This window comes from Phoxinus phoxinus, assembly GCF_949152265.1.
Source record: "Phoxinus phoxinus genome assembly, chromosome: 8".
In the NCBI taxonomy this organism is placed as follows: Eukaryota; Metazoa; Chordata; class Actinopteri; order Cypriniformes; family Leuciscidae; genus Phoxinus; species Phoxinus phoxinus.
The window spans coordinates 31,064,054-31,091,893 of record NC_136883.1 but is presented as its reverse complement, the minus strand read 5'-3'; the positions used below and the strand labels follow the sequence as shown (position 1 = coordinate 31,091,893).

At 38.2% G+C, this 27,840-nt stretch overlaps 3 protein-coding genes across 4 annotated transcripts; 1 reads left to right on the top strand and 2 right to left on the bottom strand.

Moving 5' to 3' along the window:
• Positions 1-110: 110 nt before the first annotated feature.
• pgpep1l (pyroglutamyl-peptidase I like) lies at positions 111-4,573 on the bottom strand. Of its 2 annotated transcripts, XM_079621826.1 has the most exons (5): positions 4,253-4,573; positions 4,001-4,053; positions 3,672-3,788; positions 3,189-3,415; positions 111-380 (listed from the first exon to the last, which is right to left on the bottom strand). In XM_079621826.1, the coding sequence occupies exons 1-5, from the start codon at positions 4,290-4,292 to the stop codon at positions 122-124; spliced, it is 696 nt and encodes a 231-aa protein (XP_079477952.1). In that variant the 5' UTR covers positions 4,293-4,573; the 3' UTR covers positions 111-121. The 2 variants fall into 2 exon arrangements, with proteins under 2 accessions (XP_079477952.1, XP_079477951.1); XM_079621825.1 differs by having other exon boundaries at positions 4,001-4,573.
• Positions 4,574-4,763: 190 nt separating this feature from the next.
• On the top strand, positions 4,764-13,564 carry synm (synemin, intermediate filament protein). The gene is made up of 4 exons (XM_079621823.1): positions 4,764-5,728; positions 7,359-7,483; positions 9,195-9,265; positions 9,444-13,564. Exons 1-4 carry the CDS (start codon positions 4,931-4,933, stop codon positions 11,648-11,650), a joined length of 3,201 nt encoding a protein of 1,066 aa, XP_079477949.1. The 5' UTR covers positions 4,764-4,930; the 3' UTR covers positions 11,651-13,564.
• ttc23 (tetratricopeptide repeat domain 23) lies at positions 12,703-27,721 on the bottom strand. Its single transcript, XM_079621824.1, has 11 exons — positions 27,424-27,721; positions 26,971-27,142; positions 26,190-26,313; positions 25,856-25,997; positions 25,511-25,636; positions 20,716-20,887; positions 19,665-19,770; positions 17,990-18,117; positions 17,282-17,431; positions 14,177-14,259; positions 12,703-13,994 (listed from the first exon to the last, which is right to left on the bottom strand). Exons 1-11 carry the CDS (start codon positions 27,495-27,497, stop codon positions 13,883-13,885), a joined length of 1,389 nt encoding a protein of 462 aa, XP_079477950.1. The 5' UTR covers positions 27,498-27,721; the 3' UTR covers positions 12,703-13,882.
• Between the last annotated feature and the right edge of the window lie 119 nt (positions 27,722-27,840).

Below are 27,840 nucleotides of genomic sequence, written 5' to 3'. Positions count from 1 at the left end.
ATGGTAGACTTTTTACATGCCATTGGCTTAATGTATATCTGAAGAATTTTCATGTATTTTCTTTTTTTCTTAAATTTTGAATTAAAAAAATGAATGAGTCTGAAGACTTGTCACGTGTCACTTATTGAATTTCCATTATGTGGTCTACATGACAGGATTGTGTTTTATGGAGGATGTTTTCTACCTGTGTGCTGTCCACGTACTCTGAGCTGGTGTGTGCAGAGCTGCCCAGCTGGCGTATCAGAGCGTGGATGATGGTCTGGAGTTGTGGTACCAGTCTCTCTGGGCTTGCCAGGCTTCCTGATGCTGGCACATGGATCAGCGCAGCCTTTCCCTGCCCGTGGTACAGTGAATAGTAGTATACAAAATCACACAGGTAGCTGCAGAAAAATATGAAATAATTCACAAATGGAGGAAAATAAACTGTTGAATTACAGTACCAACTTTTGTACAGGACCTTAAAGGGATACTCCACTCAAAAATGAAAATTCTCACATTATTTACTGTAAGGATGTACTGATATATGACTTTTTTCAGATGAATGCAAATTCAAAAACAATCCATCTCTGCAAGCCATATAATGGAAGTGTGCAAAATCACACAAAGCAAACACCATACGATATTTATATCTGGGATGGCATGAGAGTCATAGATAAATACAGTTAGGTCCATATATATTTGGACACAGGCACAATTTTCATACTTTTGGTTCTGTATACCACCAGAATAAAATTAAAATGAAACAATCAATATGAATTTGAAGTGCAGACTTTCAGCTTTAATTAAAGGGGTTGAACAAAAATATCAAGTAAACATTTTAAGAACTGCAACCATTTTTATACACAGTACCCCTATTTTCAGGGGCTCAAATGTAATTGGACAAATTAATATAATCATAAATAAAATGTTCATTTTTAATATTTTGTTGAGAATCCTTTGCAGGCAATGACTGCCTGAAGTCTGGAACTCATGGACATCACCAAAGACTGGGTTTCCTGCTTTGTGATGCTTTGCCAGGCCTTAACTGCAGCTGTCTTCAGCTGTTGTTTGTTTGTAGGTCTTTCTGCCTTTAGTTTTACCTTCAGCAAGTGAAATGCATGCTCGATCGGGTTGAGATCAGGTGATTGACTCGGCCATTGCAGAATATTCCACTTCTTTTCCTTAAAAAACTCCTGGGTTGCTTTTGCAGTGTGTTTTGGATCATTGTCCATCTGTACTGTGAAGCGCCGTCCAACCAACTTTGCTGCATTTGGCTTAATCTGGGCAGACAGTATATTCCTATACACTTCAGAATTCATCCGGCTGCTTCTGTCTTCTGTTACATCATCAATAAACACCAGTGATCCAGTGCCACTGGAAGCCATGCATGCCCATGCCATCACACTGCCTCCACCATGTTTAACAGAAGATGTTGTATTCTTTGGATCATGAGCTGTTCCAAGCTTTCTCCATACTTTTTTCTTCCCGTCATTTTGGTACATGTTGATTTTAGTTTCATCCGTCCAAAGAATGCTTTTCCAGAACTGGTCAGGCTTTTTTAGATGCTTTTTGGCAAAGTCTAATCTGGCCTTTCTATTCTTGATGCTTACGAATGGTTTGCACCTTGTGGTGAACCCTCTGTATTTGTTCTCGTGAAGTCTTCTCTTGATTGTAGACTTTGACAATGACACGCCTACCTCCTGGAGAGTGTCCTTCACTTGGCTGGATGTTGTGAATGGGTTTTTCTTTACCATGGAGAGGATCCTGCGATCATCTACCACTGTTGTCTTCCGTGGACGTCCAGGCCTTTTTATGTTGCTGAGCTCACCAGTGGATTCTTTTTTTCTCAGAATGTACCAAACTGTTGATTTGGCCACTCCTAATATTCCTGCTATCTCTCGGATGGATTTATTTTGTTTTTGAAGCCTAATGATGGCCTGTTTTACTTGCATGGAGAGCTCCTTTGAACGCATGATGTAGGTTCACAGCAATATATTCCAAATGCAAATACTACACTTAGAATCAACTCCAGACCTTTTACCTGTTTAATTAATGAATAAATAACGAAGGAATAGCCCACACCTGTCCATGAAATCACTTTTGATTCAATTGTCCAATTACTTTTGGTCCCTTGAAAAAGGGGGGGTGGCTCTCCCAAGAGCTGTAATTCCTAAACCCTTCCTCCAATTTGGATGTAAATACCCTCAAATTAAACCTGAGAGTGTGCACTTTCAGCCCATATCCATTAAATAACTATAGCTTGAATATGTGTTGGTAAATACCTGAAAAAAAGAAAAATTGTGCCTGTGTCCAAATACATATGGACCTAACTGTATATACATAGAAGACTGTAGCGCCTGTTTCTATGGGCTGCTATACGTAAGCCGTCCGCCATTTTGGAACGGTCAAAGCCGTGAACACTCGAGACGAGAGCAAACAGAGGCATGCATGTATCTTTCTGCAATAGATATCAGCAGACGATTTTGCTAAACTAACACAATACAAGACGAAGGCATAGGCTAACACGACATTAAAAAGTTACCATAGTTTAAAAACGTGTAATATTGAGTTAATACATATAAAAACACAAACCAACACATTCTCATCAGTGAAAGGTTATCCAATTTCTTTGGGGATTTAAATCCTGGCGGTTTCACGACCAGAAGCTGTGCAATTTTGTGGCATCATTGATTCTTAGGGGCGGTCAAACTGTGTGACCAGTAAAAGTGTGAAAGGTCATGCCGTGACTTCTTAGCTGAATTTAAAAAACTTTTCTTTCTTTTTTTTTAGTAAAAAAAAAAAAAAGTGCAGTAAAGTCGAGTACATTGTATATTTTTTCATTAGTAATATATTACTATCTGTTAATTGATATATGTTGAATTCATGTTTGTAAAAAAGACACCGCAGTGACATCATATCACAACCGTTAGTGTCCATATACATTTTGTGCGCTCAAAGTCTAGTGTGGCCGCAACTGAGTGACGACACGCTGTGCGTTCCAAGATGGCGGATGTGCCTATGTGTCTGGAGCGGTTGAATGTGGCATCTACATATATACATATCTACAATGAGAGTGAGTAAATGAAATAATTTTCACTTTTGGGTGGAGTATCCCTTTAAATCAACACATTTTTACAGACAGCTTTACATTTTTATAGATGAATAATATTTTCAAGTTTTAGCCATGAACCAAATTGTTAGTCTATTACCTCCCAGCATCCCTGGAGTAGATGACATCAAGTCCCATATTTTTTAAATTCTTGCTAAGGGATCTCATGTCTATTATAGAGTCCAGTTGTCCGGGTCCTCCCTCAATACAGTAGTGATGAACAGGGAACAGACCACTCACATCCCTGTCTTTGTAGCAGTGGTTCTTGCCAGTTTGCTCCAGTGTGATGCCTTTGGATCCTGGGGCTATGCCCAAATGGATAACAACCTGCCCATTACAGCGAGAAAATGTCTCTGTCATCATTTTGTATCAAAAGTAAAATGTTTTAGTTTTAAGACATGTCATGTCAAGCGTCCTTGAGCCCTGGAAAGGCGCTATATAAATAAAACGTATTATTATTATTATCTCAGACTCAGATACTGTAAACTTCTCATCTGCATCTCATAATCACTTCTCTTTTATGATTCTCTGTTATGAAGCGTTTCATCAAGACTTGGTCTATGTATAAATATTTGTTTGTTACCTTTGGAGTCATTGTTTGCCAGATATCATCAAGAACTTCTTGTGAATTTGCATAACTGACAGGAATCTCCATAATATGGACATCTATGCCCAATCCAAGTCCTGCCATCTTCAATCCCTGCTCAAATAGTAAAGTGTGGCCATAGTGTGAGTGTCAATTTTACTGACAACTTAATTACTTTAAAGCACATGGTATTTATATTTGTATTCCTATAGGAACCTAAAAAATTGGCATTTTATTCAAGGAGGAAAATAAATAACTGTTACTGCTTTCACACGAGGGTGAGTAAAATGTTCATTGAATGGCATTGTTTTACTAGTAGGGCCTACCTTGGCTGCCTCCCAACTTGGATTCACTACATATTGTCGGAAAGGGGCAAAACCTAGTAACGTTAAATTGGAAAATAAATAAACAGCGTTTAACATACATAAAAGCAACCGAGCTGACGAATTAGGCAACACTAATAACGTGTTCTTTAGTATATTTACACAGCGAAACTATCTGCGACACAACTTTCACTCGAAATAGTTCAATGCGTCAAATTACTGGCCCAAAATAAACCACCTAAACGTTAACGTTACCTGTTACAACTACAGTTTCGCGAGTAGCGTCCATGTCCATCGAGATTAGATTGTATTAAGTTAAACGTTTTAACTTAAAACACGGTTTACCGCCTTTCTCGTAGGTCGTAACAGAAAGTAACGATGCTGTGCAACAGTAATATAAATGTCTTGAATGTGGCTATAACCGAACGTGACTGTGCAAATGAGGCTGTGAGGCAGTGTATGGCAGTGCATTGTCCGTTTTTCTCCACATGGGAGAGCCATCTCATATCCCATCATAGAGTTAAAGACGCACTACTTCAAACATCTTGGACGGGACATAATTTGTACAACCTACCATGGCGAAGGACTGGATCATGAATATTAATTAGAGTGGGCTGACGTTGTTAAGCAAGCGTCCAATCACATAACCTAATTAATATTCAACTGTTTCGCGCATACTTGCCAACGACAAATCACTGAACCCTACTGCGCGAACGTAGCGTTGCGTAATTCATATTTATGAGCTAAACCGTGATCATAGTAGGACTCACTAACGGGACATGGGATCAGCTCAAATCCTCCGCACTTGTTCGACTCTGCCTCCGCCCAGCGCTTCTCATCGACGCAGAACACAGATGACAACGAAATAATTGATTAACTTTTAACTTGAACAATTTAAGAGTAACCCGAATTTACTCAATTACAAAGAAAAAAATGTTCCGAATGAAGGAGCCGTTTGAAAGCGAGAAGCTCCAATTACAAGAGCTCAACCAAAGACTCGGCCAGTACCTAATGCGCTCAAAACAGTTGGAACAAGAAAATACCGGCTTGATAAGCGAAATAAATTCAATCAGACAAAACAGGTCTGGAGAATGGGAAAACAAACACATGTCCGAACTACGGGAGATGAGGAGACTGGTGGAGCGTTTATCTTTCGAGAAATGCAGAGCAGAGATGGAACGACAGAAGCTGCGCAATGAACTCCAGATGCTTCAAGCGATGCGTTCAGATGAAGCTTCGGTGGGCAAAGGCATCGGCACTGAGCTTAAAGGCTGCGAGAGGCAGCTCCATCATACTCTTCAGACCAACGGTGCTTTGGAAGATCGCCTTGTTGAGCTTGAAAACGAATATAAGTTTTTGGAAGATGCCCACAGAAAGGAAATCGGCCAGCTGAGGAACCAGGCGCACTCCCGAACCGTACGCGTTGTGACTCAAACGCATCACGCACCTCCAGCAGTTACGATGGAAGAGGTGCAGGAGTATGCGGCCAACTTCACTGAAAGCTGGCAGGGGACTTTAGACATGTACCGCCTGAGGGTAGAGGAAATCGAAGAGTCGATAAAAGCAGACCACGCGAGGCTGGAGGACATTCAGAGGGAAAAGAGGGAATGTGCTTCACAGTTCAAGAGGCTACGTGACGAGATTGAGAAACAAACACAAGTGCAGCTGAGCCTTGAGGAGCAGCTCGAGAACATGCAAGAACATTTCAGAGATGAAATCAGTCAGTATCAGGTGGGTGTCAAAGCAAAACACAAGGCCCTTTATTAATAAAATCACTACAGATGAAAACAGGGATTGCGTAAGGATGTACAATTGCGCCACACCCACTGTGCGCACTACTAGTGACAGCAGCATCATGGCACATTCTAGGTGGATAACACAACAATAAAAAAATCCATCTATGGGATATATTTGATAAAGAATAACCTAGTGTATTGTGTTTTAAACACATCAATGTCTGTAATCCCCTCCCTTAGAATGGCCCACATTAGAGGAAAATTTATCAAATCAAAAGTTACTGTTTAAAATATATTTCTTACATTTACTTTAATATATAAAGTGCAGTTATATAAAAAAATGTTGACGTTCAATATGTTGAGAAGTTTCAGTTATTTTTTTTTATATTTACATTTTTCAAAAACATTGTTTTTATAAATAGTTTTATTACATTTATGAGAAATATAAGTTTATCAGTGCTTTTTAGTTCTACCCAGAGTAAAGTAAAATATTACAAAACACATATAGTGGAGAGGAGACCAAGCAGACATCAACTTTATGTAGATGAACATTATCCAACACCTGTTTTTTCAATGGGCCCTTTGAGCTCAAGTGAGAAGTGCTTAGGCACTGCCAATATCCATGTTTATCATCTCTAGCTCAGTGTGCTTAAAAAAAGAGCATTAAAGCCTCATCCCATTATTGCCTCTCTCCAGGGAGAATGACAAATGAGCAGTTACTGAAGCAAAGTGCAAGCATCAGTAGTTAGTTTGACTAGCCTCCTGTTGAGTGCCAAATTGTTCCAAAACCAAAGAGGCACTCATCAAACAGACTAATGATGGGTCGTTGTGATTTTCCAAGTAAGACATGTCCCTGAATCTACATCTTTTGTTGACCCTGGAACAATATTCCTGTCCAAAAACTAACCTTATCTGTACCCCTAAAACTAACCCTACCCATAACTTATCCCTAAAATCAAAGGGAAATGATAGGTGAATGAGAAAGGTGTATAGTATAACTCTTGGTGTAAGCCTAAACCTGGCACTAACTATAAACCTTTTCCTCAGATCTGATTGGTTGATTGGAATGTTGTTCCAGGATCAACAAGGAAGTTGATTCAGGAACATGTTGAAATCACAGCTAAAATTGGTCAGAGGTGACATTTATGTCACCACTTGAGACCTAAAGTACTTGATGCAGAGTTTGGAGCCACTGGAATTTAAAGGCTCGTAGCAACCATTGAGTGTAGCATACTAGGTATTCGATCTATGAATTACATTGACTTAAAAAAGACTTGTGACTTGGATCCAACATAAAGTACTGTAGATAACCCTTCAATCGTTAAAAACTCCTGTCTCTTTAAATAAATAATGAGGTTTCAGCTGGGGGTGATGTTGGAAGAGCTCTCAAACAGGTGCATTACACATACAGTAGCCCCCAAAATATACTTTGGATCAATAAGATGCAAGTGGACACTCTTTTGAAAGAGAGATGATATTTGAAAAAATAGGTTTAGCCTATAGTTTAAACACTATACAATTCAGTGTATTATTGCAGTGTGTGTGTGTGTGTGTGTGTGTGTGTGTGTGTGTGTGTGTGTGTGTGTAAAAGAGCAAACAGGCTAACTATCTATCTTCTTGTACAGGCTATCATTGAGGAACTGGAGTATGAGCGCAGAATGTTGTCCAACACCATCTCAGAGAAGCTGAAGGACCATCAGGATCTCGTACAGGTCAAGATGGGTCTAGCTTTGGAAGTGGCCGCATACAGGTAGAGCATACAAACTCAATTAAATGCTGCCTTTCCGTAAATGACCACATTCCCTTAAATGAGCACATTCAGCTTCTCTTTTTATGATAATTCATGGTAAATGATCCCAGAGGTCTTCTGCTAGCACTTGAATTTCATGCATTTAGTTTTATCAATTTTCTCAAGCTCATGTATTTTTTATGTACTGTCTATGGTCTGATGCTAACTCAAGCACAGGGATGAATGACCTGTTTCTGTGCCCTTAAAACGAGTCTCCTCCTACATTCTCTTGGTGACATTAAATATTAATACCAAAATTACTTGTGCTTCATGGACTTTGGCTGATAAGACATCTCACAGGACCAGTGCAGGAGTCCTTGAAAGCTATTAAAATGTCTTAAGTTCATATTTCATCGTCAGGGGCCGATCACACTGAACGTGTTTTTTGCACTGATCCACACCATCTCTCATTCCACTGTGCTGCTTTTTTAGATTTGTCCATCTAAAGCTGCTACATGGATGTCTTTGACCAGCATGTTTGCATCTTTTCCAGCATCTCATACATGACAATGTTTTACCGTTCCACTTCCTACATCTAGCATTTTTTGAAACGCAAAAACACGTTCTGTGTGAATGGCCTCTTATTCTGCTATTTTAAAAGTATGGGTATCTAAAACTTTCTCCATGCAGTAATGTGAATATAAACATCTGACTGTTGTCTGTTTAGAGATTTGAGTAGAAGTTTGACATAGCAACCACCCCTAACATGAGCCTTGTATGTATTTTTAGCCACTGCAGCAACAGAGCAACTAATGCCCGCCCATTTGGCAAGTCTGCTTACAGTCCCGCCCCTCTTTTTCTTGTTAGACTGGATAACTCCTGTATTTATGACCTAATCCGTGTATGTTGAACAAACACTGAAGCTGATTTATGATTTTCATTCTATTGTAAAGCTGTCTGATGCATTAGCTAATGCACATGAAAGATTAGCATCTAGAGTTATTAAATAAAGCTACATAACAGTAGATTAAAAATAAAGTTTAGAGATTTTTCCCCCCCGTTATGTCCCCTACTTTATAATGGGTGTAGAATATCCGCCATTGCATTACTTGAAACTGTATGTACAACCTTTATACATTCTTAATCAAATGTTTGGTTGGTCTCTTATCTGAAAATGTCGATATGTATAGTTTTGGGTATGCAATGTTTTGGATACTATTGAGACATGATAATGTAGAAGTTGCATTTGTCTGTTTCAAACTGCTCCACATCGTAAGCCATAATGAAAACAGACAGGGTGCTTTGTGGCAGTTATTTTTAGTGCAGTCTTTGAAAGGAATCACAGGGCACTTTCATACGTTTACTGTCTGTAGCTCCACATAGTCTGCTTCGATTTGATTCTCCAGCGCATTTTTCATGTAAAAGCATTGTTAAGGTAGGTTCAAAGCTGCTCAAGGACCCGTTTAACCAATTAAACACAATGGTGGAGATAAAGAGTGTTTTTAGTGACCTTAACTGTGTTTCTGCTTAGGACATGGGCTTGGTAGGTTTTCTGGTTGCCCTCAGTGTTGTTTGAGCTTTTGCATGGTCATGGCAGAGAATGGAGATTCTCCAAAGAGGTGAAAAATAAGTGCCTAGGTTGTTCATGATACTCTATGTTCTGCTCAAAGTAATTAAATTGACCTTAAATATGCCTGTTTGTCTGTATCTTTGACATTGTTATGTTTATCAGGGCACTCTTGGAAGAAGAAGGAAGACATGCTCAAATGTGGTCTAATCAGCATTCAAGAGAAAGAAAAATAGGTATTTGCTTGTGTCATTTAGCTTGAAATAATGATTTAATGCTATATGATTTTTAACACTACTAAAGTTTGTTTTAATATTATTCTAATTATTCAGTATTCCAACAAAGCATACTAAGACAGATGTTAGAAGGTAAAATGTTTATTGTCCTCATTTTTATGTTATCTATCTACTGTAGATATAAAAATGCCATCCCATCCTTACACTCCAAGAGTGTCCATCAATTCGGCAAGTCGGCCGGATACGAGGAAAAAAGCCTTCACAGGATATGATGTTAAATATATGGAGCCTATTTCCAGCGTGAGAACCTCATCTACATCAAGTCAGTTTCATTCGACTCACGAACCCTCAAGGATCGTGCCCATCAGTGTATCAAATCGTGCCCAGCAAAGTCCTGTTTCAAGAAGGGACATGATTTCATTCACCAGAGCAGCGCAGGCAGCTGCTTCCAGTACCCTGAAACCTGGAGCCTCTTCTGTTGAGATAAAGAGAGAGGAAACCGATCAGAGAAGTATGAGAAAGGAGGTTTCACAGCACTCTTCAAAGGGCTCATTTGATCACCCCCCCTATAGAATCGAAAGTATATCAAGCTCTAAAGCCTCAAAAATAGAGAAACCAAAGCCAGCGAATGTGATATCACCCCTTGCGAGTTTGAGCAAGAACACCACTGAAGAAAGCAAACAAAAAGATGTTGAACCGAAAGAAAAGAGAATGGATGCCAAACAAGATAAAGAAAAACCCAAGGCAACAAATAAAGAAGAAAGAGGGGATGTGAAAGAATCAATAGCTAAAGATGTGAGAGTGTCTGAAAATGTAGGGCATAAGGTGTTTGTAGGTGAGGAAAAAGTACTAGATGCAATTTCTACGGAGGAAATAATTCAACAGGTCATGAAACCAGCTGGATTAGATACTAGGGTCAGCTCAAGGTCCCCTGACTCAAAATTCACATATCATGTGGAGAAAACGGAGCAAGAGGATGGATCCACCAAGACTCAGATTGTCTTACAATCTAAAGTTGAGGAGGAGCTGGATCTGTCTGAAGATTCTGCCCTGGAGGAACTTCTCAACAGGGGAGTCAAGAAAGTCACCCTGGACAACATCAAAGGAACCCCAACTGGAACCATGATCGAGAACCTGCTGAGTCTTGGCCTGCAAGGTGAGAGTTTGGGAAATAGGTCAGTGAATGTGGAGATAATCGAGGAACCTGTGGAGTCTCAGAGTGATGAGGAGAGTGAAATTGAAATCGAAATCGAGGAGATTAAGTCTAAACAACCAAACATCAGTCCCTCATCGATGTTCTTTCAAATCGAGGAGCTAGGGAGTGACCCTAAGACCATGAAACCCTTTGACACTGATTCTGCTGAAGCCTCTCATTATGGAAACAGTGGCTCTGTGCAGGTTCATGAAGTTACCAGAGATGAAAACATACCATACTTCTCGCATGTCCAAGAGTCACAAGAATACTTTGTCTCCACTCCTGAAGACAATATGTCTGAGTTTGAGGAGGGTGAAAGGTTTATGTCTTACAGCCATTATGGAGTTATGGATGATCTGTCTGATGAACGATATTACCAGGAAGATGACCTCAAGCAGCCCACTGCTGAAGGTAAGAGGTACAGAGATTCACCCGAATATGGTGACCACTCGTTTTTGAGAGACAACATCGAAGACTGCATAATTGAAGAGGAGGTGCACGTCTCTCCCACCCTGCAAAAGTCCATAGTAGGGATCCTGAATAAGGACTCTCTAGACCCCGAGCAGCAGCTCAGAGGAGCATTAGAGCAAATCCAAGATACTGTATCTGGAGCCCTCAAGGAAGAACTTGCATTTTTCACAAAAGGTAGAGAGACTCCAGAAAATGTCTCTGTTGAGATCAAAAAAGTTGAACAAGTTACAGACAGCGGATCCATGACCATTGTGGCAGAGCTTAATGTGTCCCAGACGTTGGAGGAGTCTGGGCTGCTGGAAGCAGATCTGTCTGAAGAGCAGATAATGGCAGCACTGAGCTCATCCCACCCAGCGCTCCAGCAGGCCCTCGGTGGTGGAGCTGGTGCAGGATACACCATGAACATTTCCCAAGAGGAGTTTCAAGTGGAGGGAATGCCATGGATGACCAGCAACGAAGAGATCCAACAATGGAGCTCAACCGATGAGGTCGGCAAGACGGAAAAACACATCAAGCTGGGCCCTAGTGAGAAATCCATCACTTTTCAGATGGACGTAAACAACGACTCCTCTGCATCAACAAGCGGAGGAGCCGTTAAAGTACAAAGAAGCGGCAGCGCTACTGAGTACTCACAGACCCAGAAGATTGACCCCCACTTGAAGGTCTGCCATGAGAAAAGAATCGCAACTGTTTATCTTGAAAGCCCCAAAGACGAGTGATAACATGAAATAACATCTAAATGGCATATCATGTCAATCAAATAATTCATTATGAAATGAACCAAAAAATCAGGTGTTTGTAAACCAGAATTAAAAATTCATGGTCCATCATCATGACTGTTACACACTAAAAATGTTACTGATCCCAGTTTTTGACCAGTACTGTATCCGACATAGCTAAAGTATCAACAAAGCTAAAGCTAATCACTTTAATACTTAATGCTTTGTATATATTATTAACTACCAGAACATTTTATTTCATTTTCACTATATAGTACAGCTTTAACTTAGCACAGAAAAAGTGAAAAACAGTATTTTCTTTCCATTTCATTTTTAAATAGCTTAGAAAACACATTGTTGACTATATAAAAGACAAAATTTGTTATTGTACCGTCTTGTGCTTCTAGTTCCCATAGAATTGCGAAAACAAGTTTGGCATGTTTTAAATCTTTATGAAATATGTTAAACAGAGATTGATCAGATGGAGATATTTACTAACGTATGCAGAAATTCTAGATTAGTGCTAGCTTTAATTGGCCATATATTTGTGAGTTATTCAAAAATTAAATCATATCACAAATATCTTCATTCACAAATTTGGATATTTTTGGTTTATATAGTGTGGTCTACATTTGGCCACCATCTAGTTCTGAAGGTGAGAAGCACTAGACTGCCCTTCCTGTAAGAGATCCAGAGATCTCTTAATCCTTAAATGACATTAGACCAGCAAGGACTAATCTAGCAATCCTGCTCTTCCAGGACAACACATTTTTCATTGCTCTACTGTACAGAGAGAGGGAGGATAGTAGATCCTTGTAGAAATCTCACATTAAAAATAAGTGCAAGGCAGCTTACACCGAAGTGTGTAAGTGCTTCCAGAATAGCTATTCGGTGCTATTAAGTCTGTGTCACAACCTATTACGCAATATGAGGATTCAGCTCCACTAAATGACAGTCTATTTTTAGGATTCCATTGACACCTTAATAGTGTCTGAAGATTTCAAGTGTAAGCATGTGTGTTTTCCTTTCTTTTTTTTTTCTATTTATCTTTTAACAGATATCAGCATATTAATGTTAGTCACCAGATGCTGCAATGGTGACAAGTCCTGTGCCTGTTAACAATGCTGGGAGTAAAATAGTATAACATAATTTCAACTTCATTTAATGATTTACCATTTCATTTTCAAGTAGCTTTTTATGTCAGTATTATCATAAACTATCATAGATCTAGAAATGAGATCCTCAATATCATATACGGTATGTTAACACAGTGATCCCAGGGGTTCTTAAACAAGTTTGAATGAATTTGATTTCACTTTATTAAACTGGGTGCAAATGGTGCTTAATGTCATTTAATGTGTGTGAGTTTTTACATTTGTTTTTAATGACACAAAGCAGAATATAAGAGTCACTCGCAATATGATTTTTCACATTTAAGTGACTTAAATCATATCCAGTATAATACAAGATGAAAGAATCCCATTTCTGGTTTGTGTTGATGAAGGATTTGAGTCTTACTCGTTAGGCTGTGGTGCTACACAACAGAAAAAAGGTTGGGAAACACGGTGTTAACATCAAGTTATTAAGGATCATTACTAACCATTTCCGACCATTTATCTGCATCCCTTAAGATGGTGTTTCAGAACCTGCCATTGTTTATTTGAATCTATGCATACTAGAGTTTTAGGACTCAACTTTAACTGTGAAACCTCATTTTTTCCATCTACAGATTTACAGTTCGCTAAACATGATTTACTGCCTTAGCAAAGATTGGTTTGGGGATGTATTTTTGCAAAATGAAAATTCACAAACGGGGTGTTTTGTGTGCTGTTTTACTCTTAAAAAGACTAGTCTGCTCTCACTGTCTGAACATTGATTTACATACAAACACAATAAACAAACCCTTACAGAGTTCATGTTGTGATTTCAGCTCAATTCTCAGAAATAATATTAGAATTAAAGCCGTTTGCTAGAGAGGCCTGCCGCTCACCAGTCAGAGTGTTTGCAGAAACCGCAGTGACGGTGTATTAGATCACTACTGGACAGTTCTCATATTTTTGAAGTGCAGAGGTTTGCACCTTGCCAAGCACTCTAAAGACACAATAGAGCTTGTGTGCTGTTCGAGAAACACTGCCTTGCTTTTTCCAATCCACATATTTCCCTTGGTGAAATAGGATGAGGTCAAACACCCCTGACAGTCCATGCCACAAACAGCCCTGCTGGTCACTGCTGTTATGAGTTGGACATACTAGATGTCACCTCAGATGCAGATGATACCACTGCACAGAATGGAGGCCTTGTTTCAAGACGACTTTCCTTACGTCTCTCATTGACCTCTGGTGACCTAGAAAAAGACCACAAAGCATTAAATGCCTCATCTATTAATGATATTCACTTTCAGCAACACACTACATTCAGGTGAAATGTCCGTGTACTGCACTGAAAGCACATTTATAGAGTGCACTGTGACTTCCTGCTAATGTATAGTGTGAAAGTGTATCACACATGATTGAGTAGGAAACTCACTGAGACAGCATGTCCACGGTTCTTTGTGTGGCTTTGGTTTTCTTGTGCTGAGGACCATAAAGCATACTTTGAATATCCAGACACTGTAAGAGAGACAGATATGTGGTTAGCAAAACATGTGGGAACATTGGTGACAAGCAATCAAAATGCATGTATATTTTTTAATATAAATACAACAATGCATATATATATATATATATATATATATATATATATATATATATATATATATATATATATATATACATTTAATATAATATATTATATACATTTTAAAAGAAATAGTAATATTGTGAAATATTATTTTTCTGTTTTCTATTTTAATATATTTTTAATTGCAGCAAAAACAACTTTTCAACATTGATAATAATAAGAACCGTTATTATATATAATTGAGAGCCAACAATAACTGATAATAACTGAGACATTTTAAAATATATTTAAAAAAGAAAACACATTTTAAATTGTAATCTTATTTTCAACATTATACTTTTTACTGTATTCCTATCAAATAAATGCAGCCTTGGTGAGCATAAGAAAAAGCATTAAAAACAAATTATTCCAAACTATTTATCTGTAGGGTATATTTAGATAATAATTATTATAATATAATTATGCATCTTTTTTTATTCGTATGAGGTTGCATGGAATATTATTACTTTTAAGTTGATGATATTGATGACACATCATTCATAAACAACCCAAATCATTGTATATATATATACAGTTGCTATACAGACTACTGAACAGTTCTAATAAAAAATGAATGTTCATTCTTTTAAAATTGATGATTGTTATCATCATTTTCATAAAGGATGGAAAGGCCTGGTGGAAAATAAAGAGCTTCAATACAGTCATACCTGTGAATGTGAAACTAAAATATCAAAAAAGTTTGTATTTGTTACAGCTAAAATTCCAACCTAAGAAAATAAGATTTAGTGCTCTGCTTTGTGGAGCTCAAAGGGTAGTGAACGGCTTGACTCTGATTTCACAAACATAGTAGAGAGGAGGAGTGCCTTTGGCAGAGATATTATAGGATACCTGGCCAAGCCACTTCATTTCCTCAAATAAACCCACTCTCATTCACTTCTTCAAAACAACAGCAACGGTTAGGATGAAAAACACTCAAAATGACGACATGACAGCAGTCTTTCCATACAACAACAAAGGAAAGTACTGTTCAAAGTTTCCTTCATGATTGAAAAGTCTCAGTCCATGTTTTCATCACTTTCCACAGGCAAAAGTGATGTCATGGGGCCCACTTCAATGGGAAAACAGTGACTCTCAAAAGTGTGTGTGTGTGTGTGTCTTTAGAAAAGGCTCTCAAAAAAGGACTGGATATTCAACTAAAGACTGCATAAAACATAATACACTATTTAAATCCCTGTTTGTTTTAACCACAAAACCCTGGCTTTAGGCCAAAGTCTAAAGTGAGAGTGTTGCTCTGCTGCAGCAGCTGTCATGAGTACAGGAGAAAGAACATGATATGAGCTGCTCGTATCTGTCAGAGGTAACGGGGAAAGGTTAGTAGCCTGAGGAAACGCTGAGCGTGGGACCACTGATTCACAACCCCAGAAATGGAGCCCTTCAATACAACAACATAGCAACATAGCAACAGTGCTCGCTTACAGACGAGTGGGGACAGGTTTCCAAAGATCAACAGTCACCAAATTATCTCGGAGGGGGTTTTCAGTGTGACCGAATAAAAATAAAATAAATGCCATATTTAGGACATACTAGGAGGCAAGGGTAATGTTGTAGCATCTTCTTACGGCATCAAATGTTAAGAGCGAAAGACACAAAAGAGAATGAATAACGTCACAGACCGGGTTGTGGTAGACTCCTGGAGCAGGACATCAAGTGAGCTGCCCAAGACACCAAAAATAACATTGTCCCATCTAAAAATGATCAAGCTTTAAATAAAGCTAAAGCTACCAAAACAAATGTTAACTTTGGTAACTTGCTTTATTACCTAAAAACAGTTACCATAATAAACATACTGTTCATTGTATACATGTAATACAATTAATTTTAGAATTTGAGTCTATTTTAGAATACTATTTTTCTTCTAGAGGAAGGTCTCATGAAGGTCATTTTAACTGGATTCAGTGGCACTCAGCAATGTATCAATGGCCATGAGAATGTCTACTTGCATCTAGAAGGACTAAGAACACAATGCTATTTCTTGGAACGTTTCATATCAGGAAAGGCAAATCTCTGTGGGCAAATATCATTCATGCTACCCTCCAAGATTAGAGCATAGCTTTGAGGACAGAAGCTGTTCAGATCTCTTTTTATGCTGCAGTTGCACAGACTCTTTGCATGGAAGGATATTGGTGAAATATATTGAACAAAATGCATTTGATAAACTATTTTATACCATCAGAATTCCATGTAGATGTAAGCATCAAATTTTAGCAAAACGATGATGTATATATTGGGTATGTCCGAAATCGCATACTCTCTTGAGTAGGTACTTATTTTGAATAAGTCCTGTACATTCTATATAGTATGAATGTGTGTAGTATGAACGTAATCTGGACGTATTACATTCATCCTGTTGGCCTTATTATGTGACCTACCAGCGTCAGTTAACAGTACTGTGAATTCTTTCTGACATACTTTATTTGTCACACACTGTTTTTCGCCTACTATATAGTAGGGAAGTATGCGATTACAGAAGCAGCCTTAATGTCACGATGCAATGGAAGTAAAAACATCAGTTTATAGCAAATCTAAATGTCAGTTTGCAGTCGATTGTAAGAAAGTGGCAGGCTAAAAGATTGGAAAAGTCTGGCATACATCACCAGAGAGATGTTTAAATTTTAAATGAAAAAAAACAAACAATGTAAACATGCATAAATTAATTATTCACATTAAGATCAAAAACATGCATTTAGAAAATAGAGAAGGTGCATTTTTGTTTCGTGCTGACTTTAGTACACCTGTGATGTTTGATCATAAATGCATTGCAGAATTGTTTTACTAGATACTGTATGTGATATGTAACACGCGGATGTTTATGAATAAGGTACGAGTAAATATCCATTAACAGCTAACGGGCAACTCCTCCAGCATAGTGATCATGTATTAGATTTGATTCACCTTCTTGAGTGTCCGGTAGGCGTGTCTCATCTGACCCCGTGTCATCTCCACTCCACCAATCAGCTGCAGCGCTTCTGCCACTTCTGCACTCAGTTCACCAAACGTGCTCTTCTTAAGGGACAGAGACTCTCTTTGGATCTCAGCGCAGTTCTGAAAAACAAAAACGCACAAACACACCTTACAAAGTAGTCTTTCAGTATAAGAGATAATCCCAACTTAACCACCATAAATATGACATGTCATTGAATTATCATCAATGTTGAAAACAGTTGTGCTGCTTACTAAATAATTTTGTGAATGACATATTTGATGAATAGAATGTTCAATTGAATGCATCCTTGATAAAAAAAATTATACTATATACTAAATGCTATATATAGTATAAAGTGATATATACTATACAGAAAATCCCACTTGTCTGATTTTAAAAATGTATTAGCAAAATGTACACAGTAATTATATTATCACCCAGCTCTAATCTGCTAAATGCTACTATAAAGCATGAAGACATTAAGATATTAGAAACATTAACATTCATTTTGTGTAAAGCTGCTTTTAAACAGTGTATTGTAAAAATTGCTACACAAATACATTTGACTTGACCTGACTTACTGACCCTAACCTTTAAATGATATATATATATAGTTAAAATATGAAGATCCATATCTTTTCCGTAATATACACCACATTTCAGAATTTGAAGCTGACCTCCTGTTGTCCCGTGAGTAGGAGGAAATGACTGAAGTCATCTTGGGCAGATAGGGTGAGTGTGTCCTGTGGGCCTAGTGCACTTCTATAAGCACTTATACACTCCTCAAAAAAGTGTGCAGCTGAATCTATTGAAACGGGAAAAGAGATTCGCATAATTACACTTCCCCCACTTCCCCTTGAAGAGCTACTCCAGCACGGTCATTTTTTCAGTTGATTAGCTGAGGGTCACCTTCAAGTCTTTACTGCTGTATTTGTTATTCAGGGCAGCTACAACAAAGCTATGCGTATGTACAGGCTGCTAAACACAACAGATACAGCGTGATCCAACACGATTCACTTCAGTGACAAACTCCAAACGGTGTATCAGAACTGGCAGTGTTTCTCAAACATGTCCTGGGGACAACCCCACCACCACGTTTGGTAGATCTCCCTAATCTAACACACCTGGTTCACCTCAGCTCATTGGTAAAGACCGCAATACTTGGGCTACGTCTACATTAATCTGGATACATTTGAAAACAGCAAAACGCTCCCAGTCCATGCTAATGTTTTCAATCATTTTCCAAATGTTGCTCATCCACACCGAAACGTCTGAAAATGCTTAAATCTCCTCACTGCGCATACATAAATCATAATAAAAGCTCACAAGATGATACAGAGAGAGCAGACATATAAAAGTTCTCACATCTGGCATGATAATAATAATAATAATAATTCGTTACATTTATATAGCGCTTTATCTGAGACCTCAAAGCGCTTTACATAGAAGGGGGGGAATCTCCTCAACCACCACCAATGTGCAGCATCCACTTGGATGATGCGACGGCAGCCATATTGCGCCAGAACGCCCACCACACACCAGCTTACTGGTGGAGAGGAGACAGAGTGATGAAGCCAATTAGTATATATAGGAGGATGATTAGGAGGCCATGATGGACAGCGGCCAAGGGGCAAATTTGGCCAGGATGCCGGGGTTACACCCCTACTCTTTTTCGAAGGACATCCTGGGATTTTTAATGACCACAGAGAGTCAGGACCTCGGTTTAACGTCTCATCCGAAGGACGGAAGGATCAAAATAATTTCAAATGATCTTTTTATTAGCAAAATATCTCACCAATCATAGTTGCGTCCAGGTTGCACTCAAAATCATATGGTCTAAATGCACTTGTCATCATGTTTTGCAGCCGGACAGCAATTGTGAGTTAATTTTCTGTCATCTTTGCAGGAATGTAATATGAAGGTTCGACAAAGGAACATTTATCTTTAGCAACACTATGAAAGTAACAGCACAACAATAGCAGGCACAACAATAACCATAGATATTACTGGTACAATATGCGTCACATGACTAAACGTGTCTTTGATGGGACGTGTCTCAGTGTGGACAAAAGGCCAAAACGAAGAAAAGCCCTATATTTAACTTATTAGTGTGGACAAGGCCTTGAATAGGGTGTCTGATGAGGGAGACATCCAAAATGTTCAGTGGTGGGGGGTCCCCAGGACAGGTTTGACAAGCACTGATCTAAAGGACAGAATGTTTTTTGATCACATTACATATTTAATTAAATTTCTACTATTCTATTGACTTCATAACACATCTCGTAATTTCTGTGATGCTCAGGGCCTAATTAAAACCCGTTCAGATAGACTATTGTGAGTGCATTCTGTTACCGTTGTGATGAGGCTCTGAAGTGGAAGAGTAGGCCAGAGCCAAGCTGTGAGCGATCTGGGCCCCTTCCAGACCCCCGGGACTCTGACTAAGAGCAATGGAATGAGCCTGCAGAAGAGGGAGAGATAGATACAGAGACTTGAATATAGATATATCCCATATCAGACCCACCCTGAAGCATATGAAACATCAATCATTTTTTCAGCCTTTAAATGATTCTGTGGTCCAAAAACCATTAGACAGAGGATGTCAAAAACACAACCCATGGCCCAAATATGACTTGTGGAGGATGCGACCTGAACCCATGTGATGATTTGAGGAAAATAATAATAAAATAACATTCCTGTCCATTTATTATATTGATATGAAATATTCATAATATTCTGTATTTATTTGTTGCAATTGCATAAAGTGGTACAGACTTTTGTTTAGTCTTTTTTTTCCCTCCGTTCTAACTTTGTATTAATGTTTGGTTTCAGGTGGAGTTATACAGTCAGCTCTTTTTTGTCAATACCGTCACTTGATTCATATTTCCTAATTACTCATGTTATACACTATTGTTCAGTTTGGGTTCGGTAATTTTTTTAAATAATTATTTTAAAATAATTATCTTGTAGGCTTAATTTTAAAGACTTTTTTCTATTCTAATATATATTAAAATGTAATGTATTCCTTTGATGTCAAAAGCTGAATTTTCAGCATCATTACTCCAGTCTTCAGTGTCACATGATCTTTCAGAAATCATTCTAATGTGCTGATTTGCTGCTCAAGAAACATTTCTTATTATTTTCGATGTTGAATTTTTTTTTTTATGTCTCTACTGCCACTTTTGATCAATTAAATTCATCCTTGCTGAATAAAAGTATTAATTTCTTTAAACTTCTGAATAGTAACATAAATAATCTAAAAGCCTCTGGTTAGTAGTAAACTACATATGCTTTTTTTCTTTCTTTTTTTACCTCAATATTGGTGATTGGGTATGTAATACACCAAACACCAAAAAATGTGTTTGCCAGCACTGCTTTAATATGAGCTGGAATCTCAGGAATTTACCTGTAGGAGATGCTCAATGGCTCTATCCAGATCTCCCTGTGTCTGTTCAATGGCTGCCATGTTTCTGTAAACAAAGCAGATCCGACTGAGCTGAGCACCTTCCTGAAGCAGCTCCAAGGCTCTTTCACATTGACTGAGGGCTTTCTCAGGCCTTCCCTGCCGCTGGTACACCCTATACAACACACCACATGCACACAGACACAAAGATGTCATTTATCATGAAATCAATCCACAATGTCACATACAACACACTGTTGACCTTACTTGTGCATGCCATCATAATGAGAATGGCTCGTCTGTAATGCCAGTCATGGGCAAATATGCCAGAACAATGAAAGGAAGAAGGTCGAGAAAAGGGAGTTCTGTTCAATGCAAACTGGTTAAAAACAGGAAGAACTGCAAAGGAAGTGTATTGCAAAGGACGGTGGTACTAGCTCTGAACCTTTAAAGAGCCTCCGTTTCTTTTATTAAGATGTGGAGTGCAGCAAATCCAAACATGCCCTGCAGTGCTGAACTCAATATGTCTTTATTAGGTCTGATTCTCCACTCGCAATATCAGCCTGGAGGCATTCGGTCTCACTCCTGAGCAATGCACGGAAAACTGACTCGCTGCTGTCTGCTATCTGTGTAGAAATGAAGTACAGAAGACTGTTCTATAAAAAGTATTCCGTTTAAGTTGCTAAACTGATTTTTAAAGACACAAAGTCTTTAAGATTTGTAATGTTTTTGAAAGAAATCTCTAATGCTCACCAAGGTTGCATTTAATTGACCAAAAATACAGTAAAAACAGTAACATTGTGAAATATTATTGTAACGTAAAATAACTGTTTTCTAATTTAATTTGTTTTAAAATGCTATTTATTCCTGTGATGACAAACCTGAATTTTCAGCAGCATTACTCCAGTCTTCAGTGTCACATGATCCTTTAGAAATAATTTTAATTTGACTTGGTCCTCAAGAAACATTTCTTAATATCATCAATGTTGAAAACAGTTGTGCTGCTTAAAATGTTTGTGGAATCTGTGATATTTTTCCCCCAGGATGCTCTGATTAATAGAAAGCCGAAATAACAGCATTTATTTTAAATGGATATCTTTTTGAAAAAAACTAACAGTCTTTACTGTCACTTTTTTTGTTATTTTGTAACTTATCTTTATTTTAAAAATAGATTAAAATGCTAAAAGTTTAAATGTAAAAATAAAAATGGCAGATTTTCAATTGGATCTCTTGGCTCTTACTGTACATAACTATACTCTGATGTGGGCAGGTGTGTAGCACTGAGCTATATGGAGACATCCATCGCCACAGGGAGATCCCATATTTCACCAATCCATCTTGTTAAAAGCCTTGAGCCTTTCCAGAGTCATCCACTCTAATGGATCACTAACTCAATTTCCCCGTCTCAGAGGGAATAGCCTGCTCATGCAGCATCCTTGTCCCATCAATACAAGGCTAGTAAAAAATAAAGTTGCATCACAAACATAGGTGGATAAGTGGATATTCCATGATGCCACTCTAAATTAGCAAGTGGAATTTGGTGATGGAGATGGTTGACATTACACATAATCTGCCAGTATTCAGATATCTGCGTAATTTGATGATGATGGAGCTGTAAACATGTCTTATCTTAGATCTTCGGTTTATATTTTAGGTGCAACATAGATTTTATTCAAATGAAATCATAAGCTCTTAATCAGAATGTCCAATTGGATTTACTGCAATCAGTGAAAAACGCTCAAGGGAAATATTTGCAAAATGGCAAAGATTTTGAGCACGACTCCACCAAGGTTTTCTCATAATAGCCTGTGTGTACGCTGAAGCACCCTGGCAACTTTTCCGGGCTGCATCAGAAATTCCAGACTATGGGCCTCCTTTTAGGGATGTGCCAACTCTACTGCAGCGCTGCCTGGGGACACAAACCTAAACACGTCCTGTATTATGCCACGCAGTGCCAGCATAATACCAGCCATCCTCTCAGGCATCCTCTGTGGGAGGAGAGATATAATCTGCGAGGAGAAATCTGATTTAATGTCCGTTGTGCAAGGGCGTAATGCAATTAGGGATTTTTACATGAACTGCCAAGTAGTCCCCCAAGCCTTCTGCTTAGTAATTGTTAACAGACCAATATTGACGTAGACTGTGTTTGAAAGAATTCAGGCTTGATAGAGAGTAGTGCCCGAAAAAATGGGGGGAAACAGACACAGAGCAACAGAAAAGACATCGTTGCCTTTAAAAAAAAAAGAAACACGGATTACTTCAGACTGTTATAACAGCACTTCAAGTCTCCGCTTAAATGTGGGGTAGGCTAAGTTGTTCACAAAACATTTAATTACAGAAGTTATAAAATGTACATTTATATTTTGTGGAAGTCTCAGGACCAAAAAATGTTTCGTCCAATCATTGCACTCGGGCCGAATGTAATAATAGGGTGTCTTACCTGCCTGTCAACCTGTATTTGCATACCTCCGCGCACCCTGCACGCGCAGACCTCACACGTCATCATCAGCGCGGTGCATGAGGCTATGCAGAGTTGTATACAGACAGTCACAGAGTGCCGCGAACAAACAGCAGCCGCCTTTTACAGTTCCTCCTGAACCAAAACAATGAGCTTACGCTGCATTCACGCCATCACTACCGTAATTAAGAGATGGTAACCCATGGCGTTCTACTCTGAGCTGGTCAACGCTGAAATTAATCTGCAGCAGTCAGGTGGTACAAGTCAGAGCTCTGTAAGTTGTTTACGTTCATTATTATTGTAATGTTATGTGCTTTGAGGTGATTTAACCGTTGGATGTAATACATTTGCCTATCAGGGTCATACGTTTCCTTCTAGTTTTAAGGGGAAAATAATGCTGAAATGATGATGTAGGCTTTGGAAATCTAACATAAAGGTAAACGAATGAGACTTGTGGCTCCTTGAATTGCTAGATGCGTTGCCTTGGCAAGAATCTTCAAATTCAATAGACTGCCAGTTACTGATTAAGTGAACAAAAGTTCTTAGTTAACTGCAGAAGACAAAAATGAAGACAGGGTGAACTATCCCTTTAAAACAGTCTTTTTTTTCTTTAGGACGCATGTTTTCTATCAGCCATCAAGTGGATGTTAAGTGGATGAATGATTTTACATTGGAAAAATGACACACTTAACCTTTTAAGCTTTTCTTTGTTCACAGGCTTAGAGTGTGAAAAGACATAGGAGGAACAAACTTCACTTTCATGTTCTCTCAAGGCAAAAATCCCAACCAGCAAGTCTCGAACAAGGGCTGATGTAAATATGTGCCGAGATTCATGTCAGGTATGCTGACTCTGATGTCCGTTCGCTCTTTGCCTCTGTAAGCTGGAAGCGTGTGTCATTGTTTCTGGGTTTTGTGGTGGTATGTGTTGATAGCGCAGGCTCGCTCATTTCAAATATGTCAACACTAGCTCTACAGTCAAAGGCAGAAGAATTAGAAAGCTTTCATCACAATTCGCATATGCACATTCTTCCGGGACCATGAAACCAGCTGACAAACTGATGAAAACACAACCTGCTAAGGGTAGTAGAAAAACAATCCTGACATCATAATATAAATACATAATAAATGAGCTTTTCTGCAAAGCAGTTTATATTCTCTCACACATATGCCCTTACTTACATAACAAAGAGCAGCAATAATAAAACCTGAGATGGCCCAGTGAGATACTGTCGCTCTGCACTCACAACATAAACACAGCTGGCAGACAAACCACAGTCGTTCATTGTCACAGTCAAGCTTGGTGAGACCCGCCATAATAAACACTGGGATCAATACAAGCTATTGAACAAGTTAATCAAGTCCTCCTGTGGGAACTGTCCCCCCCTCCTGAGAAACAAAAGAAAATAAATTAATGTGAACAAAGTAGACCTGCTGAATTTCTGAATAGTAAATCCTTTGCTTTATGTATGGTTAATAAACTGATGCAAGTGACGTATGGTTTTGCATGGCAGATTTTCATCTAGTTAACTCTCATGCGTGAGAAATGTATACAGAGGATTTTCTACTCTGGTCTGAATGTGGCCAACCTGGAGACATTCATATTAAATGTGTGGGCTTCACAGGCACTCAACGATATGATAATAAAGTATAAAAACATCATTCGGTTTCTATTTGTTCTGCACAAGCAGTGACCAACGTGAATTTGATCATAAAGCTTCAATTCTGTTGTGGATGAGGAGCACCACCTTGTGGTGAAAAATATACTTTTACTGTTGATATTAGCTTGCAGGAGGGCCAAAGCCCTTAAAAAGAACAATATCTAAATAAATGTAGTATTACAACAAATTCTGATCCATATATGAAAGTGTTCTCTTAGTTGCAAGTGCACCAGTGCCAACTTGAAGTGACGCCAGAAAAAACATGGATTTAAATCTGAACCTGATATTTGAAACTGCAGAAGTCAAGAGAAATAAATAGTCCACAGCATGTGATTCACCATAATGCTTTGTGTGAATATCAATGCGGACTCGGCTGCCATGTCATATTTCAGGCCAGAATACAATTTCATGTTTATTATGCCATAAACATACTGGGAAAATTGATTAAGACGTTTCTAAGGGTAATAATTTAAAAATGAATCACTCTTCTCCTAGACCTAGACTTTAACAATTAAGCAGAGATATATTTAAAGGAAAGGCACTTATCTAAAAAGGGGCAGGAATTTATATACTAGTCATTTAGAGTTGGATTTCGTCTCTCTTGTTAGTCCAGCTTTGTCATTACAGTCAGCCATTACAACAATTAAGATGATATTAAATTAAGATTAAAACGGTCCCATACCTTGCTAAATTTGTAAATATTTCATACTCAGTGTCCACTCTGTCCTCCTTTCCCATGGCTTCATGTGCTACAATGTCTCCCGTGACTATCTCTGCCTTCTGAAAGCTTGACTCAGCCTCTGATAAGGTTCACATAGTTAAGAACTCATCAGTGGTGAATTAACAAATTACTACCATTAGTACATTATTTAAAGCAAGGTCTGTATGATGAATTATCCATATTTTCTACTTCAAAAAAGAGGTGAATAATATTACACACACAAATATATAGTGTTCCTAAAAAGGATCTGAACACTTAAGATTCACTATGTATACGGCGGCATTAGATTTTTGTAAACAAGGATATTTTCCAAGCAATAGAGCAGCACTTCCAAGAGTCTGATGTATGGTCAGGAAGCAGTTGAGGCAGCTCACTCTCTCCTCCTGCTGGCTGGAACTGAGTACTTCAAGTGCTTGGGACGCATGTTCTTGTGCCTGATGTGCCCAGCCTGGGAAACGGGAGGTAATATACTGTTAAGAGATGGTTAACGCTTTATATATGGCTGCCTAAGAAATCAATTTGCATGATTCACAGTCAATGTAGGGTTTATTTTTCAATAATAACAAGCTATGTAACATACATCCTGTATGTTATTCTTTCTTCTATCTGTTTAAATGCATTAAATAATGAACAATTTTACCTTTGTATTGCAAATAGGCTTTAGCCAGTCTTGACTGGGCTTGGGCCACTGCAAAATGCTCATTTCCATAAACCAGTCTGGTCAGTGCAAGGCAACGCACAAGCTCCTGGATACAGAGGTCATGCTGCAAAGTTCAAACAAGCATAAGACATTAAACGAGAGAAATTATTAAAATAATAATAATACAATGATCAGTAATTGTTGATGTACTGGAGATTAAGATTATACCTGTTGTGCTTTATGACAGGGGTTTTCAAACTGGGGTCCGGGGCCCCAGGGGACCACAAGGAAGTGCTAGTGTAAAATCTTTACACTGTTTTCCTCTAAACATATCCACAGACAGTTTACAAAACAGTGTAAAGATTTTATATATATATAAATAAATGGATATTAAAATAAATATAAAATGCTTATTTTATATGAATTAATAAAAGAAGTAACAAATACTAGATTCAAATAAAAAACAATTAATAAATTAATAAAAAAAAAGATAAAAATTAATTGTAAAAGTTCAATGAAAAAATAAATATATTAAAATAAATAATACAAATTTGATAAAAATAAACAAAAGTAATACATAAAATAAAATATGTCCCTCACAAGAAAATGGTCATATATGGGGGCCCATGGCATCCAAAAGTTTGAAAACCCCTGCTTTATGTAATGATAATAGATCATACTGAAATGTTGAGGCACTGATAATGTTACATAAATCAGTAGGACAATACAAAATTAGAGTTTGAGATGTGTATTTCCGAGTATGAGATTATTCCATGTGTACCTCTTCACTATCAGCCAAGGACTGAGCTCGTCTCTCACAAAGAGATAGTTTCTCTGCAGGATTCATCTTACTGAAATTCTTCACATCTTCTTTCTGTGAGATTATTGTTGAATCTGCATCCTTCAAGGATTCTCCTGAACTGCAACTGCTGCTCATGTTGAAGCTGGTGAATCTGTAAAAGTTTAGAGCTTGGTTGTGTCTCTAAATATAATGAACTGGCTACTTAGCAGTTTTGTGCAGGTAACATTAGGCAGTTTACTAGGTTTTGATAAACATCCCTCTTAGGGTGCATGGCAAAGATATGCACTGGAAGTGAATGGTCACTGGTTGGTCTCTCTCTAACAATTTATTTTGTTTTAGGTTTTAAACAACATTAAGGTAAGTAAACTATGACATATTTTTCCTTTTTGGGTGAACTATCTCTTTAACTGCGGCAGGAAAATGGATACATACGACTCATCCAGCGCAGTCACAGGACATCTCTGCTGTGGTGCGCGAAACGATCCGCTGTGCGGTGCCAGGCTCATTTTAATGGAGAAGGCCAATAAAACTCAGCTGTTATTTTATAAGCTCCCGTTTGATTAATAACAAGTTCTCTTGACATCAGTTTTAAAAAAGACTGCAATGGTATTTTCAAATACACCAAAGAGCTGTGCAACTGAGTAACGAATATCACGACAACCCAAACAAACGCTGTGATTGGTTGACTTCGACACATGGGTGAGTCATGTGACTCACAATCCCTCGTTGCAGTTTACTGCTTATGATTTCAGTATATTTGAATTAAACTTTCCCATAAAATTAAAAACCTTCTTTACACTTTTGTGGCAGTAGAATTCTTAAATTTTTCAAATTTTTCAATTTTTTTTA

What these genes read in the sequence shown, in the direction of transcription:
- synm (XM_079621823.1), top strand. Translation starts at nt 4,931, where the DNA reads ATGTTCCGAATGAAGGAGCCGTTTGAAAGCGAGAAGCTCCAATTACAA. An exon ending in ATGAAATCAGTCAGTATCAG is followed by an intron (nt 5,729 to 7,358) that starts GTGGGTGTCAAA and finishes CTTCTTGTACAG; the next exon opens with GCTATCATTGAGGAACTGGA. An exon ending in TTGGAAGTGGCCGCATACAG is followed by an intron (nt 7,484 to 9,194) that starts GTAGAGCATACA and finishes TATGTTTATCAG; the next exon opens with GGCACTCTTGGAAGAAGAAG.
- ttc23 (XM_079621824.1), bottom strand. Translation starts at nt 27,497, where the DNA reads ATGAGCCTGGCACCGCACAGCGGATCGTTTCGCGCACCACAGCAGAGA. An exon ending in CCTTGGCTGATAGTGAAGAG is followed by an intron (nt 26,314 to 26,970) that starts GTACACATGGAA and finishes TGAACTTTGCAG; the next exon opens with CATGACCTCTGTATCCAGGA. An exon ending in CCTACCGGACACTCAAGAAG is followed by an intron (nt 14,260 to 17,281) that starts GTGAATCAAATC and finishes TCTCTCTTACAG; the next exon opens with TGTCTGGATATTCAAAGTAT.
- pgpep1l (XM_079621825.1), bottom strand. Translation starts at nt 4,096, where the DNA reads ATGTTAAACGCTGTTTATTTATTTTCCAATTTAACGTTACTAGGTTTT. An exon ending in CAAGTTGGGAGGCAGCCAAG is followed by an intron (nt 3,789 to 4,000) that starts GTAGGCCCTACT and finishes CTATTTGAGCAG; the next exon opens with GGATTGAAGATGGCAGGACT. An exon ending in TACTCCAGGGATGCTGGGAG is followed by an intron (nt 381 to 3,188) that starts GTAATAGACTAA and finishes ATTTTTCTGCAG; the next exon opens with CTACCTGTGTGATTTTGTAT.